This window comes from Pseudophryne corroboree, chromosome 5, assembly GCF_028390025.1.
Source record: "Pseudophryne corroboree isolate aPseCor3 chromosome 5, aPseCor3.hap2, whole genome shotgun sequence".
Lineage (NCBI taxonomy): Eukaryota > Metazoa > Chordata > Amphibia > Anura > Myobatrachidae > Pseudophryne > Pseudophryne corroboree.
Window position 1 is genome coordinate 837835589 of NC_086448.1, and position 23272 is coordinate 837858860.

At 47.5% G+C, this 23272-nt stretch overlaps 1 protein-coding gene across 1 annotated transcript; it reads right to left on the reverse strand.

The window, feature by feature from the left end:
• Positions 1-973: 973 nt before the first annotated feature.
• CCDC12 (coiled-coil domain containing 12) lies at positions 974-18137 on the reverse strand. Its single transcript, XM_063924599.1, has 7 exons — positions 17890-18137; positions 4625-4683; positions 3456-3535; positions 2518-2579; positions 2393-2427; positions 1962-2038; positions 974-1479 (listed from the first exon to the last, which is right to left on the reverse strand). The coding sequence occupies exons 1-7, from the start codon at positions 17965-17967 to the stop codon at positions 1400-1402; spliced, it is 471 nt and encodes a 156-aa protein (XP_063780669.1). The 5' UTR covers positions 17968-18137; the 3' UTR covers positions 974-1399.
• Positions 18138-23272: the final 5135 nt, after the last annotated feature.

The following is a 23272-nucleotide window of genomic DNA, read 5'->3' on the forward strand; positions in this document are numbered from 1 at the left end:
GTCATTCAGTATTCAGTCATTGTTTTGTCTCCCCAATAATCCCATTATATCAAACCAAAGCTCTCCGGTTACTCTGAAAAGTGGTAGCACACTTGCACAGTGATAAGCATTGCTGCCCCACTACATTGAGGTGATGAGCTCAATTCCTGCCCAGAGCCCTATATTTGTGGAATTTTTATGTTCTCTACATGTTTGCACAGGTTTCTTCCTGATATACTCTGTGCTGCTGGGGACCCTGCTCCTCCCACTATATAACTCTCAGTCTGTGGCTTCCTGCTGCCTCCATTCCTCTCCTCACATCTTGTCACTGCCCCTGTCACATGCAGCCCAGTCCTCACTGACACATCACTCATCTCCTGATATACTCTGTGCTGCTGGGGACCCTGCTCCTCCCACTATATAACTCTATGCGGCTTCCTGCATCAGTGTGACAGGTGTCACATATCACTACTGTGTGTAGCTGTTCATGTATTACAATGCATGGAATAATTTACCCACCAGTTGGCCCAGGCATTGTGTGATTGATGAACAAGCGGTGTCTATAGGAAGAGTGAGGTACAGGCAGGCAGGCGGTGTACCGCAGAGGGACAGGCAGGCAGGCGGTGTACCGCAGAGGGACAGGCAGGCAGGCGGTGTACCGCAGAGGGACAGGAAGGCAGGCGGTGTACCGCAGAGGGACAGGAAGGCAGGCGGTGTACCGCAGAGGGACAGGAAGGCAGGCGGTGTACCGCAGAGGGACAGGAAGGCAGGCGGTGTACCGCAGAGGGACAGGAAGGCAGGCGGTGTACCGCAGAGGGACAGGAAGGCAGGCGGTGTACCGCAGAGGGACAGGCAGGCAGGCGGTGTACCGCAGAGGGACAGGCAGGCAGGCGGTGTACCGCAGAGGGACAGACAGGCAGGCGGTGTACCGCAGAGGGACAGGCAGACGATGTAGTGTAAGTGCTGCTTCTGTCCAGACAAACAGCAGAACCTCTCTATTTTATGCAGTTTATTAAAAAATATATGAAAACAGAAGATTAAATTAGAAGATCTCAGACCCTATATACATTTACTCCCTATGTGACCGTAACTGGATCCATCCCATGAGACACCGCTTCTGCAGTCTTATATAGAACCATGACAATGTTATGGAGTAAAAATATTGCTGTTATATACATTATTTTTGGCGGGCAGATGGCGACATTGCGCTGATAAGTGGACACTCTGCGTTGGTAGCCTTATCACCCCAAAAACAGCGCTGTAATTACCACACTCTGTGTTCTAAGGCCATGGCATTGTCTTCCCAAGTCAATAACATCTCTGGTAATCACACGCTTGCCTCAGACCCGCCCCCCGCGCTACAGGTGCATATGGCGGAGGAGCCACGCGTTACGCAGTCAGGTCCGCACCAAACAGGGAATCAGTCAGAATCTTCGTTTTCTTGCTTTGCCGTAGAAACTGCAGACGCCAAGTTCTCCTCCTGTCCCCTCAATCGCTCCCCTGTGGGATAGAGAGAGAATGATGGGGACGCGATACAAAAAACCTAACAATCCCCGCTCTAATAAAGGGGTTGGACACTACCCTCCGCCTCTGTGTATTGTCATCTGTTCTTTATATGGCGCCACAAGGCATCCACAGTGGCAGTACAGCCGTCACATGGTACATGGGTGATCAGAGAGGAGCGTTACAGATAAACACATAACCCGCACATTACATTAGTGTATGGAGGCCACAGAGAAAGAGTCCTACTCACAACAGCGGATATAGAGGAAGTACAACAGAACCCCAGACATACTCCATCCAAAATAAGGGAGCTGCCATGTCCACTCCTGCGAGACTGCTGAGCTCAGACAGAAGCAGCAGAATATACAGCACCTCCCGCAGGCTGGGAGTGATCACTGCGCCCAGCCATCTTTCTAAGCAAGCTAATAGGAGGGCTCCAGCGGGATTCACTACCCAGAAACATCTGAGGAGTAACTCACGGATTAGCTCCGCAATCGCTCGCTGTGTCCGCTTCTCCAGCTTTTCCAACTTCTTGGCGACATCTCTCTTCAGGTCCCTACATACAAAGAGAAGCATTTGTGGCGGGTTTGTTACTACAATTCCCTGGGTTCTGTCATATCCTCACTCCGACACCCCCCCATGCACTTTATTTACTGGGCTGCTACGAACTGCTCTGCCCCCTCCCTCCGCATTCTATTACCGGTCTGGGACGATACATTCTTCATACCGACAATAATCCTTTATAATCAGACGCAACTCTGCGGACGTAATGCATCACAGAGGTTACGGCCGTCTTACCGATGCCTAATAGGGAGTGTGCTTACTGCATATACAGTGACTGGATAACAAGTGAGACTCTGTAATGCGCTGTGCGGAGGTCTCACCTACCTGCGCAGCAATAGGCACTTACCAGTCTGGTTTCCTGGGAGCGAGGTTTGTCAGATCCTACAAGAAGAGATAACAATGATCAGGACCCCCAGTGCTCTATACATACTACACATTAATGGTAACACACGTCTATAGATCTATACTCACCACTTCCTCTATAATAGGCTCCGGCTTGGCAGCTTCAAGCTGGTCCTTGACCTTTTCTTCCACTAGAGGGCGCAGGGAGACAGACATAAGAGTCAGCAGGTTCCTATAACGCTCTCTTCACCCACATTACATGCAATCTATGACAAAGCCTTAAAGGTTACACAGACAACACACACACGTGAAAACAAAGAAAAGGTTACACCGGGAGACGTGTCATGCTAATGATAATAAATCAGAGCTTTCGTCACCTTCCTGACCTCTTTCTAGTATTATCGGTCATCCTAACGCGGGTTCAGGTTACTGTAGAATTATTCCTCAGTGGCGTCTTGTTTGCAGTAATGTGTAAATGATATATTATGTACATAGGAGTACCCGCTCACCCTCCCTCCCTGTGGCGGAGAGTCACTGTTAGCGCTGGTTGTTACTGGCAGCCGACAATAACACCGGGGATTGTAGATATACAGAATTTCTCTCACAAAAGCAGATAAATGGTTGCCCTTTGTGTGGGGTGCATGATGATTTCCCCCCTTTTGTGCACGGGGGTCGCACACCGTAGCGTTAACACGTGACATAGGCGCAATGCTATTGCGCAGGATTCAGGAGCGCGCTTCATGAAAACATCATGTGACAGGCGCTGGAAACGACGGTACGTAACTTACGGCTGACTGACTCTGTCCCTAATGCAGATTCCAGACTACAGAGTGACATTATTTACCGGGAAGTAATAGGTGGGACTGGAGAACATATCCCACTGCACCCTGTATGTGGAATCTCACGCTCCCTCCTGTTATATGGAGATTATAAGTCTCTGAGGTGTACAGTGACCATATAACACTACAATACCATAGAATGTATTACACCTTATAATACACAGAAGTGACTGTTTATAACACACAGTACGAGCGATGTATAGAGAGTATTACGTATCAGTGTATCACCTGAAATCGGCTTGGCCTGAGGCACCTGCCATTCTTTGAGCCCCTCGTCCTGGGGAGTGTAATTCCGCAGCCGCAGCTCCCTGTGGAGAGAGAAGAACCAGGTGACGTTTCCATCCCAACAGACGCCTGCGTTGTGCAATGCTCTGCTGACAGCCCATCTATCCTTCTATATGACACAGCACTGGGGCATCTCATACACCGTCACACCTTCTGGGTGAGGCCATTGTAAAGATAAAGCACAGCCTTCCTGCTGAACTCTCACCTCACGGTGTGACCGCACGGCACTGATGTCACCACAATGACTGTATTCCTGAGCAGCTGGAAGCCTGCACTCTGCACAGCCTCCTGTACAAGAGACTTTACTCTGTGATTGCTCCTCCAGCTACCCCAAGCCAGGTTTTGGTGAGGGCTGTAAGAGGAGACCCAGGACAAATTGGGGGGGGCATCGTGTGGAGGTCTGGCTGCAGCACCGTAGTAGAAGATTGTACTTGGCAATACAGCAGCTATAAAGGTCTATACGGTGATGCAAACCCTCACCTAACCCATGTCATTACACATGCTGAGCCCTGCTTATATTTACTCTACACTTCCTAGCCCAATGTCCCTCTGCTGTATCAGCCTGGAGCATACAGATTTCACTTCCACAATGATTAAAGTGACACTAGATGGCTTTACCCCCCCCCCCCCCCCCCCCCCAAGCCATTGCCAGAAGACTGTGATGATGTTACCCCCGACACTGCACACCCTAGGAACCAGAGATACCGGATTATCCCTTTCCTCACTGGGTCATGAGATTAGCACTGCGCGTTTCATTCCTGGAAACAGGAACCGGAGACATATCAGAACTTGATTATACCTGCCCACACTGGATTACCGGAAACAGGGACTCCCCCCGACACAGTGCATTTCACTCCTGGAAAATGAGATGCGGTAGAATAACTCCACAGGATTCCCCTTACCCCTACTGAGCCAAGTGCTGATTTACATGTATTTTAAACAAGTTATCGGACCTTGAGTAAAATATATGTGCGACACAGGGACCGGCCACGTGGTATCTAGCGTTTGCTAACTGCAGATGTCTGTCACGATGAGAGCGTTATTGATAAGTATGATCAGGACATTGATATAACATGCATTATACGATTCACCACAGCACCAGACATACTGACTTGTGTTTCGTCTCCTCTTCTCCAGGAGCTTTAACATCAGCAGCACCATCCTCTCGTGTCTGTAAGAGAGACAACAAAATGCGTCACTTCCCTGCAAAAATGTATAGACAGGTGAGTAATGCAGCAACATGCGTCACATATCAGCTACATGTATAGACAGGTGATTAATGCAGCAAAATGCGTCACATATCAGCTACATGTATAGACAGGTGAGAGTAATGCAGCAAAACGCGTCACATCTCAGCTACATGTATAGACAGGTGAGAGTAATGCAGCAAAACGCATCACATCTCAGCTACATGTATAGACAGGTGAGAGTAATGCAGCAAAACGCATCACATCTCAGCTACATGTATAGACAGGTGAGAGTAATGCAGCAAAACGTGTCACATCTCAGCTACATGTATAGACAGGCGAGTAATGCAGCAAAACGCATCACATCTCAGCTACATGTATAGACAGGTGAGAGTAATGCAGCAAAACGCATCACATCTCAGCTACATGTATAGACAGGTGAGAGTAATGCAGCAAAACGTGTCACATCTCAGCTACATGTATAGACAGGCGAGTAATGCAGCAAAACGCATCACATCTCAGCTACATGTATAGACAGGTGAGTAATGCAGTAAAACGCGTCACATCTCTGTTACATGTATAGACAGGTGAGAGTAATGCAGCAAAACGCATCACATCTCAGCTACACGTTAGATAGGTGAGTAATGTAGCAAAACGCATCACAACTCTGCTACATGTATAGACAGGTGAGCGTAATGCAGCAAAACGCGACACAACTGCTACATGTATAGACAGGTGAGAGTAATGCAGCAAAACGCATCACATCTCAGCTACACGTTAGATAGGTGAGTAATGTAGCAAAACGCGTCACAACTCTGCTACATGTATAGACAGGTGAGCGTAATGCAGCAAAACGCGACAACTGCTACATGTATAGACAGGTGAGTAATGCAGCAAAACGCATCATATCTCTGCTACATGTATAAACAGATGAGAGTAATGCAGCAAAATGCGTCACATCTGAGCTACACGTACAAACAAGAGACAGTAATGCAGCAAAACGCGTCACAACTCTGCTACATGTATAGACAGGTGAGAATAATGCAGAAAAACACGTTGCATCTCAGCTACATGTATAGACAGGTGAGTAATGCAGCAAAACGCGTCACATCTCTGCTACATGTATAAATAGGGATGAATAATCTGTGTCACATAAGACTATATGATGGGTTTACAGACGTCTCCGTAAAGGGATAAATAATCAGCCAAAAGTCTGTAGGCTGATCGGCTTATACACGAGCAGGTGTAGGTGACCAGTGGCATCACTATAAACTGGGAGATATTTAGGTCATAAGGTAAAGTGACCAGTTACAGCAGGGGTGGGGAACCTCAGGCCCGCGGGCCGTATAAGGCCCACAAAGCCACTTGATCAGGCCCCGTCAGGCTCACCTAACCAAGGGAGATGCCGGGTGCCTGCTGAGATTTTGTTACCAGCGGGCGCCCGGCTCCTTCTCCTCATCAGCAGCCAGAGGCAGGAGCTCACTCCTGATATCTGGTTTCCAGCTCAGGCAGTATGCATGTGTGGCACTCTCATAGTTCCGAGGAGCGAGCAGCCAGGTGGAGGGCAGCGGTCCGGAAACAGGAGCGGTGCTGGCGAGTATTGTTTTTTTTTCCTTTTAATGTGTGTGTGTGTAAGCGGCACTACTAGGGGGCATAACAACTGACTGGGGGCATATCTAATGGGACATAACTGACTGGGGGCATATCTAATGGGGTATAACAAGTGACTGGGGGTATATCTACTGGGGCATAACAACTGACTGGGGGAAGGCTAATTTTTAAGTTGATAATTTTTGTATGGCCCCCGAAGGATTTTATAAATAACCAAATGGCCCTTGGTAGAAAAAAGGTTCCCCACCCCTGAGTTACAGCAATGATCTTCATTGCACCATTGTAGAACAGTGGCCCACCAGGACATCTGGGTGGACTTCACAGACTACACAAAATAAGATAGAGATAGAGATAGAGATAGAGATAGATATAGATATATATATAGTCTTTTGAAAAAAGAGGGCACTCACCAAGATTTCATAAAAGAAGGTCATTTATTCATACATCCACAAGTCGATGTTTCGATCACTTCCAAGTGATCTTTGTCAAGACAGCAAAAGAGTGTTGTTTGGTGACAGAGCACCAGAAGCAGTATGTGATATAAAACACTGTTTTGCTGTCTTGACAAAGATCACTTAGAAGTGATCGAAACGTCGACTTGTGGATGTATGAATAAATGACCTTCTGACCTTCTTTTATGAAATCTTGGTGAGTGCCCTCTTTTTTCAAAAGACTATATATATCTATATATATATTATTTGAAAAAAGACGGCACTCACCAAGATTTCATAAAAGAAGGTCACTTGGAAGTGATCGAAACATCGACTTGTGGATGTATGAATAAATGACCTTCTTTTATGAAATCTTGGTGAGTGCCCTCTTTTTTCAAAAGACTATTATCAGGAACCCGAAATTCCTTGGAGTTGAGCACCACCGTGTTGTCTCCTACTGATACAGTTTTGTGCGGATGTCTATATATATATATATATATATATATATATATATATATATATATATATATATATATATATATTCCCAAAGAAAAAGGACGGCACTCACAGGATTTTTGCAGAGCATGTATTCTCCAATAATAAATTCTCTTTAAGATTCCATCAACGTTTCGGTGTTAATACACCGTCATCAGGATGCATGTTGACAAAAAAGAAGTGACAAACATAACACATAAAGTGACTTACCCAGCTTATAAAGGCACCAAGCGACCCCACCGTGTGTGAGCGCCGGGACGGCGCGACGCACCCCCGTGACGTCACCATCCGGCGCACCACTGTGACGTCGCGCCGTTGCCAAGGCAACAAGACGCGGCTCAGTCAGTTGCCAGGACGCGAGACGCGTCACTGCTCTTCCGAACCCGGTCATGTTAACCCCCCAGCCCCATCACCGGCGCCCGCAAACGAACTGTTAGAAGAAACACCCAAGTGAACAGCATAAATAAGGGGTTAAAAACACACTGTAAAACAGTGTGTGGGTTGGACTGTAGAGCCCGGGACAAAGATAAAGGAAACTATAAGGCAATCAGTATACCAAATATAGACCATATATCAGCAAACACATTAACCAATATTAAGGATAAAGATAAACTAGTTAAGATAAACTATTCCAGCAGATCTTTTCATTCAGGCTCTTCGGAGCCACAGTGTCCAAACGAATGATCCATCTTGCTTCCATAACTAATAATTTCTGGTTCCTATCACCCCCTCGTCTCAGTTCTGGTAGGTGATCGATGATCATCTATCTCTTCATCAGATGTGACTGAGATGAACCCGATTGAAAAATTCTGCAGGGAAAAGATAACGTCTACCTTTGATCCACCGGTGCATAATCCCTCCTTGAAATGCTTCAGCAGACTACTATGACTCTATTCATAAATACAACATGGAAAACAAATCCATCAAATTTAATCTCACACGCAGTGAACGGATGGCACTCACAGGTTTGGGTAAATAAGATGACATCGTGATCCGCCCCGCGGACAAAGGCGGGGCAATTGTCATTATGAACACCTCTGACTACCGTACCGAGGTGATGAACCAACTGAGTGATGTGAAAGTATACAAGAGACTGCCCAGAGATCCAACTGCAATTTTCAAAAAGGAATTGGACGAAGTGTTACTTGGAGCTAGACGTGATGAAATCATTTCTGAACGAGTCCATAAAGCATTATCTCAGGATCACCCCATTACACCGGTCTTATATTCGATTCCAAAGATACACAAAGACCCTGTGCATCCCCCAGGTAGACCAATTGTGTCAGCAAGAGGATCATTATACCAGCCAATATATATATAACCAATATATATATATTAAATAATATAAATTATATTAATTAATTTTGTAATTAAATATATAATATATATATATATATAAAAAGTCCCGTAGAACTAAAAGAAGCAATGTTCCTCAAACTCGCTGACAGCCAATATCGTTTGGAAAAGAAGTTTTGTCAGTGTGCACTTCTGGAATTTCCAGCTGTCGCTTCCCCAATGTTACCCGATCCCGAACGGGTGGTAGTCCTGCCAAAAGATTAAAGAAGCAGGGAGCGCCAATAGTGCATTAAAAGAGTACAATGATTTTTATTTTAAAAAATCCAGATCGGTCACAAGTAAAAAACCCGTACCATAAAAGGCGGTCAAACCACCGCTTGTATAACCAGCATAAGAATTTTACCCCGCTGTGCAAAGCAGTATTCTCAGTTTCAAATCCACAACGTCAGACCACGCCCATACGCGTTTCGTCATTCGACTTCGTCAGTAGGCTTGGTCTGAAGTCACAAAAACATTGTTTTAAATATACATATCACTGTTCAATTTAACCCATACAACTTACATTCAAATGGGTTTAGACATAACATGGAATACAATAGTCAAATCTCTCTAGTGCACAGATAATTAAGAACAATGAATATTATATATCCACATGAAAATTATAACAGAGAAATCCATCCAGGCATCAAAATATATATAAATAAGTAACAATGGAATACATGGAACCAATTAAATTCAATTATACAAAAAAAAACAAAAAACAACAAAACAACATCGACATCGGCGAGCGAAATCGCTCGGTTTGATATTCAACACCTATATATATTCTGTTAAATGAATACATATTATGCATATCACATTAAACAAACACATTTATATTTATATTTCAACCGTCCCACAGACTCCTTGTTCTAAGAGTAATAATATATTTAACAGTGACAGCAATCGCAATCACTTTAGCAGCCGATACTAGGTATCTCTCCCTGCGCTCCCTTCAGCGTTAGACCCGTAGCAATACTCCTGACCCTTATATCGTTCAAACCGTCGCATGATTCCCATCATTGCAAAGTGGAACGGCACCCGTTCCTAACGTACATGGGCATAGTATACAGGTATATGGACCAATCAAATTGTTAGAGGACCAGCTCTTGCTTAAGCGATATATTTAAAAAGGGGGGGAAGATTGACAGGTGTATAAACCAATCAATATATTAAACGACCAACGCTTATTTAAGCACTATATTCATAAGAATAGGAAGATTAACTACGACTGTTTTTATACCAATTATGCAGGATGTGGAAACAACAATAATAAAAAGGAAACATAATACAAAATAATTGGATAGACAAGCAAATCCACAGACACATCTATGTTTTGTCCGTTCCACGGACTCCTTATTTTAAGAGTAGTAATACCTTTATCAGTGATCGCAATCACTTTGGCGGCCGGTACTGGTTCTCTCTCCCTGCGCTCCCTTCAGCGTTAGACTCGTGGCATTATTCCTGACCCTTATACCGTTCAAGCCGTCGCGTGACTCCTGTCGTTGCAAGGTGGAACGGCGCCCAATACTGACGTATATGGGCATAGTATACAGGTGTATAGACCAATCAAAAATGTTAAAGGACCAGCTCTTACTCTTAATTGAGCAGTGTGTTAAAAAGGGGAAAAATTAACAGGTGTATAAACCAATAAATATGTTAAAGGACCTACACTTACTTAGGCACTATATTCATAAGGATAGACATATTAACTGCAGCTATTTTATACCAATTATACTGGATATAAAAACAATGATAACAAAATAGAAGCATAATAATTCATTAAATAGGCATCAGACTGACTTATTGACGGATAAAACAGAGACCCGTTTTTGAATACTCATTTCAAAAACGGGGTCAATTCATATCCCTCATTTAACCCATTGGGATAAAGGGTGTTTAGTGTAATTATCCAGAATGTTTCTCTTTTATTGAGGGTATTTTCTCTATCTCCCCCGCGTTTATCATAAGCTATAGGTTCCAAACCTATAAATTTCAACGAGGCAGGATTACTGTCATGATGTTGTTTAAAATGACGGGGAACACTATGATTATCCACATTATTTTTAATGTTTCTCAAATGTTCTAAAATACGGAGTTTTAGCACTCTTAGTTTTGCCGACATATCTTTTACCACATCCGCACTCCAGTAAATACACAATGAAAGTGGAATTGCAATTAATAAAACTGTTGATTCTGAACTGTTTGTCCGAGTTTTTGTTACTAAAAGTTTTAGTGCCTTTTAACCCATGCTGACATACTTTACATTTTCCACATACATGAAATCCATTTATTTTACGCAATGATAGACCATTCACAGTACTGTTCTCTTTCCTCTCTAGAATGGGTAATAGACTAGGAGCTAAATGAGTTTTTAAGGTTTTTGCTCGTCTAAATACCATATCAGGTCTTGCCGGTAAATGCTCAGATAAGACAGAGTCCATTTGCAAGATATGCCAGTTACGCTTAAGACTAGTCTGTATTTCATGGTTAGAGGAATTAAATTGCGTCACAAATGGACAAAAGAGTGTTTTAGTTTCAACCCGGTGCCCAGCTTCATGTCTCTTATATTTAATTAATTCCTTTCTAACCAGTGTGCATGCTTTTTTGATGGCTCCTTCAATTAGGGTTAAGGGATAGCCTTTCTCTAAAAAGCGCCTTTTATATTCTAATGCTTGTTCCTCGAATTTAATTGAAGATGTGCAGTTTCTTTTTAGACGTACTAGTTGTGAAAAAGGCAGATTACTTTTCCATTTTTTCAAATGACAACTATTGTAATCTAGATAGTTATTACTGTCTACCTCTTTAAAAAATGTACAAGTCTCTATTAGTTTATTTGATGCATAGTCACTGGTATTCAGGACTAGATCTAGAAACTCTATCTGTTCTGTCTGAAAGTTAGATGTAAACCGTAAATTGAAATCATTTGAATTAAGATATTGTAAGAACCCATTAAATTCATCTTCTGTTCCACGCCAGATGACAAGCACGTCATCAATATACCGTTTAAACAGCATTATCTTATCAGAGTAAGGGTTATTGGCTAATATGTTAACTTTTTCCCACTCACCCATATATAGATTGGCGACAATAGGGGCACAAATCGTCCCCATGGCTACCCCGCACACTTGTTCAAAAAATTCACCCAAAAAGGTGAAATAATTATGTTTAAAAATAAAGTGGACACAATCTAAAAGAAATTGAACCCTTTGTATGGTCATCTCATTATCTCTCTTTAACACCAACTCCAAATAGAGCAGACCTTTCTCGTGTGGGATCGAGGTATATAACGAAGTGACATCAATAGTGACCCACTTATATTCATCATGCCACACAAAATTTTCTAGCAACTGTAATATATGTGTTGAGTCTTTCACATAGGTTTCTAACTCTGAGACATACACTTTAAGGAAAATATCTACATATTCAGAGACACGGGAGGTGAGGGAATCAATCCCTGATATAATAGGGCGACCTGGGGGTTTAGAAAGATTTTTATGAATCTTCGGCAAATAATATATTGTGGCAATCCTAGGATGTTCGTTCCACAAATAACCAAATTCCTCATCACTAAGGACCCCCATATTACACCCTCTATTGAGTAACTCCAATAAGGAGGTTTGATAATCTTTCGTAGGGTCCTTTTTTAACTTGGAGTAAGAAGAGGGGTCTGAGAGTAATCTATACATTTCAGTCTCATAATCAGTTCTATTTAATAGAACCACACCTCCCCCTTTATCGGCTTGTTTGATAACTAGAGCCGCATTCCCTTTTAATTTTTCTAATGATAGTAGTTCCAGTCTAGTTAAATTTGGATTCCCCTTTTCTTTGATTTTATCAAAATCTTTTTTTTTTTTTTCATGTGGATATATAATATTCATTGTTCTTAATTATCTGTGCACTAGAGAGATTTGACTATTGTATTCCATGTTATGTCTAAACCCATTTGAATGTAAGTTGTATGGGTTAAATTGAACAGTGATATGTATATTTAAAACAATGTTTTTGTGACTTCAGACCAAGCCTACTGACGAAGTCGAATGACGAAACGCGTATGGGCGTGGTCTGACGTTGTGGATTTGAAACTGAGAATACTGCTTTGCACAGCGGGGTAAAATTCTTATGCTGGTTATACAAGCGGTGGTTTGACCGCCTTTTATGGTACGGGTTTTTTACTTGTGACCGATCTGGATTTTTTAAAATAAAAATCATTGTACTCTTTTAATGCACTATTGGCGCTCCCTGCATCTTTTGGTATATATATATATATATATATATATATATATATATATATATATATATATATACATACATACATACAGGGGGTCTCCACGCCCGATTCCTGATATTTTAGTGCGGGGAAAAACCAGCAGCTAATTGAACTCCCCAATAGTGTCTCTAAGATGTAGAACAAACATTTCCCAAGCAACACAGCAGCAAAATGAACGATGAGGACAGGAGGAAGGAAACGCTGCTGCACGAGGAGATATTGCGCTCCCTGCCCACAACACAGCAATATTATATAAAGAGTAAGCTAGGACGCCCATCTCTACACACAGGTCCCCGCACTTCCTTCCGCAGACCCCGAGAAGATGAAATTATCTGCCAGATACAGCGAGGACAAGCCGACGTTATATATAACAGCGGGGGAGAGGGGCCCTGCACATGTATATGTAATAAACATTGTGGTGTGGAGCAGAAAGAAGATTACACTCCTCACCTCTGCCAAGCACAGGAACATATTACTACAACACTGCTGTCTCTATAGAATAGGGGAGGAATTCAATTCAGCTGGATGGCTGCCTGCAAGGTGCCTGCGGAACTAGAATTATCGGTGACGCTCTTGGCGTTGGGCAATGGCCGCTTCGCAGGTCACCATATTAGGAGTGTAAACACAAACAGATAAATGATTTCTGTGTATTACCACTCATCAAAATCCTATTATTATTTTCCTGGAATGTAAAATCAATTACATCCATCCGGAAAACGCTGTGTAGAGGATAAGAGAGCGCTCACACGAGAGTTACTGGCAGCATATTCAGTTACCTAAATGCAGAGAGAGATTCCAGTTGTAAAGCGCATCAGAATTTGCTGCGCTATATAAAAATCTGTTAATAAATACATTACTAAGCTTAGACATAATTGGGCTGACCAGAGGTGCACGCAAAGCACACGCAATGCTGATGACCACGTAGATGTGCGGTTATTTGCTACTGCGCAGGCGGGTAATATTAAGAACACCCTTCGGTGCCAGCATGAGTTTACACACAAAGGTGCCATTGCGTATGGGACAGAGGGGACCACAAATTGAGAGGTAACGCAATGGGCGATCCTGGAGAGTGACGTAGGGGTGGCCTGAAGTGAACACAAAAATATCCGTCTCATGAGAATCACTGCAAGCGGGGGGGGGTTCTCAGGTGCACATCTGCTTCCACAGAGGGCGTGTTCAGATAGAGACTCTGCGCCGGCAGGTGCAAGTACCGAAGACGGCATGTCTAGAACCACCAGCGGTGTTACAGCGTACAGGGGCACAGAAGACGGCATGTCTAGAACCACCAGCTGTGTTACAGCGTACAGGGGCACAGAAGACGGCATGTCTAGAACCACCAGCGGTGTTACAGCGTACAGGGGCACAGAAAACGGCATGTCTAGAACCACCAGCAGTGTTACAGCGTACAGGGGCACAGAAGACGGCATGTCTAGAACCACCAGCGGTGTTACAGCGTACAGGGGCACAGAAGACGGCATGTCTAGAACCACCAGCGGTGTTACAGCGTGCAGGGGCACAGAAGACGGCATGTCTAGAACCACCAGCGGTGTTACAGCGTGCAGGGGCACAGAAGACGGCATGTCTAGAACCACCAGCGGTGTTACAGCGTACAGGGGCACAGAAGACGGCATGTCTAGAACCACCAGCGGTGTTACAGCGTACAGGGGCACAGAAGACGGCATGTCTAGAACCACCAGCGGTGCTACAGCGTACAGGGGCACAGTAGGTGGCATGTCTAGAACCACAGGCGGTGTTGCAGTGTGCAGGGGAACAAAAGGCGGCGTGTCTTGCAGAGGCACAGAAGGCGGCGTGTCTAGAACCACCGCCAGTGTTACAGCGTACAGAGGCACAGTAGGTGGCAGGTCTAGAACCACCGGCGGTGTTACAGCGTACAGGGGCACAGAAGGGGGCGTGTCTAGAACCACCGGCGGTGTTACAGCGTACAGGGGCACAGAAGGGGGCGTGTCTAGAACCACCGGCGGTGTTACAGCGTACAGGGGCACAGTCAGGCACACTATAGTACACAAAGGGAAGGCTACAACTTATCTGCATATTATCACACCAGCAGCTCCGGCAGCAGGCGTTAGAGCAGACGCAGCAGCGCCCATCTCTGAATCAGGCACAAAATGTCCCCATCCCACTCCCAACTCCATACCATAGAGCACAGGTTCTCAAACTCGGTCCTCAGCACCCCACACAGTGCATGTTTTCCAGGTCTCCTCACAGAATCGCAAGTGAAATAATTAGCTCCACCTGTGGACCTTTTAAAATGTGTCAGTGAGTAATTAATTAATACACCTGTGCACCTGCTGGGTTACCTGCAAAACACGCACTGTGTGGGGTCCTGAGGACCGAGTTTGAGAACCACTGCCATAGAGAATAGCAGGACTGAATGGCATATACCCATAATACCCCCAGTAACGACCTGTTTATTCCCAGTACTGTGTAACCATCTCTGCACAGTCCTCTGTGCCACCAGAGACCACATCATCTAATCATCTTTCCAAGCTATAGTCAACTCAGAGTGATACTCTGCAGGCAGAGGGGACATAGGGAGGGGTGAGGGATACTCTACAAGGGGGAGAGGATACACGGGAGCGTAATACTCTGCAGGGGGAGAGGATACGGGGGGGGGGGGGGGGGGGGAGTGATAATGTGCAGTATGGCAGAATACAGGGTAGACTGATATTCTGCAGGTGCAGAAGATACGGGCAGGGGGGCATACTCTGCAGGAGGGAGTGATACTCTGCAGTGGGACAGCATAGAAAGGGGACTGATACTCTGCAGGGAGAGAGGATACAGGGGGGAGTGATACTGTGCAGGAAGAAGGAACACAGGGGGAGTGATATCCTGCAGGGGGATAAGATACAGGGGGGGCATGGTCTACAGAAGGAGAGCAGAGAGAGGGGGGGCCGACACTGTGCAGGGGGAGAGCAGAGAGAGGGGGGACAGACACTGTGCAGGGGGAGAGCAGAGACCGACACTGTGCAGGGGGAGAGCAGAGAGGGGGGGGGGGGCGACACTGTGCAGGGGGAGAGCAGAGAGAGGGGGGGCCGACACTGTGCAGGGGAGAGCAGAGACCGACACTGTGCAGGGGGAGAGCAGAGAGGGGGGGGGGCCGACACTGTGCAGGGGGAGAGCAGAGACCGACACTGTGCAGGGGGAGAGCAGAGAGAGGGGGGACCGACACTGTGCAGGGGGAGAGCAGAGAGAGGGGGGGGGGGCGCGACACTGTGCAGGGGGAGAGCAGGGGGGGGACGGGGACCGACACTGTGCAGGGGGAGAGCAGGGGGGGGGGGGGGGGACCGACACTGTGCAGGGGGAGAGCAGGGGGGGGGGGGGACCGACACTGTGCAGGGGGAGAGCAGAGAGGGGGGGGGGGGGGACCGACACTGTGCAGGGGGAGAGCAGAGAGGGGGGGGGGGGGACCGACACTGTGCAGGGGGAGAGCAGAGAGGAGGGGGACCGACACTGTGCAGGGGGAGAGCAGAGAGGAGGGGGGGGGGGGGGGGACCGACACTGTGCAGGGGGAGAGCAGAGAGGAGGGGGGGGGACCGACACTGTGCAGGGGGAGAGCAGAGAGGAGGGGGGGAGAGCAGAGAGGGGGGGGGGGGACCGACACTGTGCAGGGGGAGAGCAGAGAGGGGGGGGAACCGACACTGTGCAGGGGGAGAGCAGAGAGAGGGGACTGATAATCTGCAGGGGGAGAGCAGAGAGAGGGGACTGACACTGCAGTGGGAGAGCAGAGAGAGGGGACTGACACTGTGCAGTGGGAGAGCAGAGAGAGGGGACTGACACTGTGCAGTGGGAGAGCAGAGAGAGGGGACTGACACTGTGCAGTGGGAGAGCAGAGAGAGGGGACTGACACTGTGCAGTGGGAGAGCAGAGAGAGGGGACTGACACTGTGCAGTGGGAGAGCAGAGAGAGGGGACTGACACTGTGCAGTGGGAGAGCAGAGAGAGGGGACTGACACTGTGCAGTGGGAGAGCAGAGAGAGGGGACTGACACTGTGCAGTGGGAGAGCAGAGAGAGGGGACTGATACTCTGTAGGGGGAGAGCAGAGAGAGGGGACTGATACTCTGTAGGGGGAGAGCAGAGAGAGGGGACTGATACTCTGTAGGGGGAGAGCAGAGAGAGGGGACTGATACTCTGTAGGGGGAGAGCAGAGAGAGGGGACTGATACTCTGTAGGGGGAGAGCAGAGAGAGGGGACTGATACTCTGTAGGGGGAGAGCAGAGAGAGGGGACTGACACTGTGCAGTGGGAGAGCAGAGAGAGGGGACTGACACTGTGCAGGGGGAGAGCAGAGAGAGGGGACTGACACTGTGCAGGGGGAGAGCAGAGAGAGGGGACTGACACTGTGCAGGGGGAGAGCAGAGAGAGGGGACTGACACTGTGCAGGGGGAGAGCAGAGAGAGGGGACTGACACTGTGCAGGGGGAGAGCAGAGAGAGGGGACTGACACTGTGCAGGGGGAGAGCAGAGAGAGGGGACTGACACTGTGCAGGGGGAGAGCAGAGAGAGGGGACTGACACTGTGCAGGGGGAGAGCAGAGAGAGGGGACTGACACTGTGCAGGGGGAGAGCAGAGAGAGGGGACTGACACTGTGCAGGGGGAGAGCAGAGAGAGGGGACTGACACTGTGCAGGGGGAGAGCAGAGAGAGGGGACTGACACTGTGCAGGGGGAGAGCAGAGAGAGGGGACTGACACTGTGCAGGGGGAGAGGATACAGGGGGAATTATAGTGTGCAGGTGAAGATACGGGAGGGGGGGCATACTCTGCAGGGGGAGCGGATACAGGGGGAGTGATACTGTGCAGGAATAAGGGACACATGGGGAGTGATACTCTGCAGGGGGAGAGATACTGTGCAGTATGAGAGAATACAGGGGAGAGTGATATTCTGCAGGCATAAGGGACACAGGGAAGAGTGATACTCTGCAGAGGGGAGTAAGAGAGAATACATGGGGGTGTGATACTCTGCAGGGAGAGGTGACAGGAGGGGTGTGGGGGGGGGGGGGGGAGTGATACGCTACAGGGCCGCCCGTCTCACCCGCTTCTTCCTCAGCTCTCGGAGTCTCTCCTTTCTCTTCCGCGCTTCTTCCTCCAGTCTGCCCACACCGTCCTCCATCTTCCCGGGGTCCCCTGCGCTCAGCAACCAACCACCAATCACAGCGCACAGGCAGCTCCACGTGACGTCTGTACAGGTCGAATAAGTCGATTATCGGGCGAGGATATGTGAGAGAGATCAGCACGGCCAAGGAAAACCAGCCGATCGCAGAGCTCATGGATCATAACTCCCTGAGAATCCCAGCACAACAGGAAACCTCTGTATAATACATCACGCCTCCCAACATGACCCTCTCCAGGAGGGACACAATGCTCTGCTTCTGGACTTTTCCCTTTCTCTATGATTGCCTGCACTTGTGTTGAACAGGTTAATGGAAAAGAAAGGTGTTTCAGCACAGGTGATGCAATCACAAATTAAGAGGGAAGTCCAGGAGCAGAGCATTCTGACCCTCCTGGAGAGGGTCGTGTTGGGAGGTGTGATACATGTATTATATATCCCTTATTACTCATGTATTATCTACATCATGTTTCTTATATGTTATTATTAATTTTATATACCCAACATTATCTCTATGTAACTCCTATCATAACCAAATGTACAGTATTTCTATCTATCTATCTATCTATCTATCTCATCTATGATCTATCTACTATCTATCTATCTATTGATAACATACTGTTCAGTATATTTCAGTAATAAATTAATATATACTGATAATAAGAGTATTATTATTATTATTTTCTCTGACGTCCTAGTGGATGCTGGGAACTCCGTAAGGACCATGGGGAATAGCGGCTCCGCAGGAGACTGGGCACAAAAGTAAAAGCTTTAGGACTACCTGGTGTGCACTGGCTCCTCCCCCTATGACCCTCCTCCAAGCCTCCGTTAGATTTTTGTGCCCGGCCGAGAAGGGTGCACACTAGGGGCTCTCCTGAGCTTCTTAGTGAAAAGTTTAGTTTTAGGTTTTTTATTTTCAGTGAGACCTGCTGGCAACAGGCTCACTGCATCGAGGGACTAAGGGGAGAAGAAGCAAACTCACCTGCGTGCAGAGTGGATTGGGCTTCTTAGGCTACTGGACACCATTAGCTCCAGAGGGACCGAACACAGGCCCAGCCTCCGAGCTCAGTCCCGGAGCCGCGCCGCCGGCCCCTTACAGAGCCAGAAGCAAGATAAGGTCCGGAAAAATCGGCGGCAGAAGACATCAGTCTTCAACAAGGTAGCGCACAGCACTGCAGCTGTGCGCCATTGTTACTCAGGCACACTTCACACTCCGGTCACTGAGGGTGCAGGGCGCTAGGGGGGGGCGCCCTGAGCAGCAATGTAAAACACCTTGGCTGGCATAAATACACCACATATAACCCCCAGGGTGTATTTTAACCCCTGCCAGAATTACCAAAAAAGCTGGAAAAAAGGCCGCCGAGAAGGGGGCGGAGCCTATCTCCTCAGCACACGGGCGCCATTTTCCATCACAGCTCCGCTGGAAGGACGTCTCCCTGACTCTCCCCTGCAGTCCTGCACTACAGAAAAGGGTAAAAAAGAGAGGGGGGGCACTAATTTGGCGCAGTTTTATATTAACAGCAGCTATAAAGGGAAAAACACACTTTATAGTGGTATTCCTGTATATATATATAGCGCTCTGGTGTGTGCTGGCATACTCTCCCTCTGTCTCCCCAAAGGGCTAGTGGGGTCCTGTCCTCTAACAGAGCATTCCCTGTGTGTGTGCGGTGTGTTGGTACGATTGTGTCGACATGTTTGAGGAGGAAAATGAGATGGAAGCGGAGCAATTGCCTATTATACAGTTGTCACCCCCTAGGGAGTCGATACCTGAGTGGATGAGCTTGTGGAAGGAATTGCGTGACAGTGTCAGCTCCTTACGACAGACAGTTGACGACATGAGACAGCCGGCTAATCAGCTTGTGCCTGTCCAGGGGTCTCAAACGCCATCAGGGGCTTTAAAACGCTTGTTACCTCAAATGGCAGACACAGACACGGATACTGACTCCAGTGTCGATGATGAGGAGACAAACGTGACTTCCACTAGGGCCACACGTTACATGATTGAAGCAATGAAAAATGTATTGCATATATCTGATAATACAAGTACCACTAAGAAGGGTATTATGTTTGGTGAGAAAAAACTGCCTGTAGTTTTTCCTGTATCCGAGGAATTAAATGAAGTGTGTGATGAGGCGTGGGTTTCCCCCGATAAAAAACTGATAATTCCTAAAAGGTTATTGGCATCGTACCCTTTCCCGCCAGAGGATAGGGCACGTTGGGAAACACCCCCTAGGGTGGATAAAGCGCTCACACGCTTGTCTAAACAGGTAGCACTACCCTCTCCTGATACGGCCGCCCTAAAGGAACCGGCCAATAGAAAGCTGGAGAATATCCTAAAATGTATATACACTCACACGGGTGTTATACTGCGACCAGCAATCGCCTCAGCCTGGATGTGCAGTGCGGGCCTGGCGTGGTCGGATTCCCTGACTGATAATATTGATACCCTAGATAGGGACAGTATATTATTGACTATAGATCATCTGAAGGATGCATTTCTGTATATGCGTGATGCACAGAGGGATATTTGCCGACTGGCATCAAGAGTTAGCGCGCTGTCCATCTCTGCAAGAAGAAGTTTATGGACGCGGCAGTGGTCAGGGGATGCGGATTCTAAAAGGCACATGGAAGTATTGCCTTATAAGGGGGAGGAGTTATTTGGGGTAGGTCTATCAGACCTGGTAGCCACGGCAACTGCTGGAAAATCCAAATTTTTACCCCAGGTAGCTTCTCAACCTAAGAAGACGCCGTATTATCAGGCGCAGTCCTTTCGGCCCCATAAGGGCAAGCGGGCAAAAGGCGCCTCATTTCTGCCCCGTGGTAGAGGGAGAGGAAAAAGGCTGCAACAAACAGCCAGTTCCCAGGAACAAAAGCCCTCTCCCGCCTCCGCAAAGTCCTCAGCATGACGCTGGGGCTTTACAAGCGGACTCAGGCACGGTGGGGGCCCGTCTCAAGAAGTTCAGTGCGCAGTGGGCCCACTCGCAAGTGGACCCCTGGATCCTTCAGGTGGTATCTCAGGGGTACAAATTGGAATTCGAGACGTCTCCCCCTCGCCGTTTTCTAAAGTCTGCTTTACCGACGTCTCCCTCAGACAGGGAGGCAGTATTGGAAGCCATTCACAAGCTGTATTCCCAGCAGGTGATAATCAAGGCACCCCTCCTACAACAGGGAATGGGGTACTATTCCACACTGTTTGTGGTACCGAAGCCGGACGGCTCGGTGAGACCAATTTTAAACCTAAAATCCTTGAACACTTACATACAAAGGTTCAAATTCAAGATGGAATCACTCAGAGCAGTGATCGCAAACCTGGAAGAAGGGGACTATATGGTGTCTCTGGACATCAAAGATGCTTACCTACATGTCCCAATTTACCCTTCTCACCAAGGGTACCTCAGGTTTGTGGTACAGAACTGTCACTATCAGTTTCAGACGCTGCCATTTGGATTGTCCACGGCACCCCGGGTCTTTACCAAGGTAATGGCCGAAATGATGATACTCCTTCGAAGGAAGGGAGTTTTAGTTATCCCTTACTTGGACGATCTCCTGATAAGGGCAAGATCCAGGGAACAGTTGGAAGTCGGGGTAGCACTATCTCAGATAGTGCTGCGCCAGCACGGTTGGATTCTCAATATTCCAAAATCGCAGCTGATCCCGACGACACGACTTCTATTCCTAGGGATGATCCTGGACACAGTCCAGAAAAAGGTGTTTCTCCCGGAGGAGAAAGCCAGGGAGTTATCCGAACTAGTCAGAAAGCTCCTAAAACCAGGCCAAGTCTCAGTGCATCAATGCACAAGGGTTCTGTGAAAAATGGTGGCTTCTTACGAAGCAATCCCATTCGGCAGATTCCACGCAAGAACCTTCCAGTGGGATCTGCTAGACAAATGGTCCGGGTCGCATCTTCAGATGCACCAGCGGATAATCTTGTCTCCAAGGACAAGAGTGTCTCTCCTGTGGTGGTTGCAGAGTGCTCATCTTCTAGAGGGCCGCAGATTCGGCATTCAGGACTGGGTCCTGGTGACCACGGATGCCAGCCTGAGAGGCTGGGGAGCAGTCACACAGGGAAGAAATTTCCAGGGCTTGTGGTCAAGCCTGGAGACATCACTTCACATAAATATCCTGGAGCTAAGAGCCATCTACAATGCTCTGAGCCTAGCAAGACCTCTGCTTCAAGGTCAGCCGGTGCTGATCCAGTCGGACAACATCACGGCAGTCGTCCACGTAAACAGACAGGGCGGCACAAGAAGCAGGAGGGCAATGACAGAAGTTGCAAGGATTCTTCGCTGGGCAGAAAATCATGTGATAGCACTGTCAGCAGTGTTCATTCCGGGAGTGGACAACTGGGAAGCAGACTTCCTCAGCAGACACGACCTCCACCCGGGGGAGTGGGGACTTCACCCAGAAGTCTTCCACATGATTGTGAACCGTTGGGAAAAACCAAAGGTGGACATGATGGCGTCCCGCCTCAACAAAAAACTAGACAGGTATTGCGCCAGGTCAAGGGACCCTCAGGCAATAGCTGTGGACGCTCTGGTAACACCATGGGTGTACCAGTCAGTGTATGTGTTCCCTCCTCTGCCTCTCATACCCAAGGTACTGAGGATCATAAGAAGGAGAGGAGTAAGGACTATACTCGTGGCTCCGGATTGGCCAAGAAGGACTTGGTACCCAGAACTTCAAGAGATGCTCACAGAGGACCCGTGGCCTCTACCTCTAAGAACGGACCTGCTCCAGCAGGGACCCTGTCTGTTCCAAGACTTACCGCGGCTGCGTTTGACGGCATGGCGGTTGAACGCCGGATCCTGAAGGAAAAAGGCATTCCGGATGAAGTCATCCCTACCCTGATCAAAGCCAGGAAGGATGTAACCGTACAACATTATCACCGTATTTGGCGTAAATATGTTGCGTGGTGCGAGGCCAGGAAGGCCCCTACAGAGGAATTTCAACTGGGTCGTTTCCTGCATTTCCTGCAAACAGGACTGTCTATGGGCCTAAAATTAGGGTCCATTAAGGTTCAAATTTCGGCCCTGTCGATTTTCTTCCAAAAAGAACTGGCTTCAGTTCCTGAAGTACAGACGTTTGTCAAGGGGGTACTGCATATACAACCTCCTTTTGTGCCTCCAGTGGCACCTTGGGATCTCAATGTAGTTTTGGGGTTCCTAAAATCACATTGGTTTGAACCACTTTCCACTGTGGACTTAAAATATCTCACATGGAAGGTGGTAATGCTGTTAGCCCTGGCTTCAGCCAGGCGTGTCTCAGAATTGGCGGCTTTATCCTATAAAAGCCCTTACCTAATTTTTCA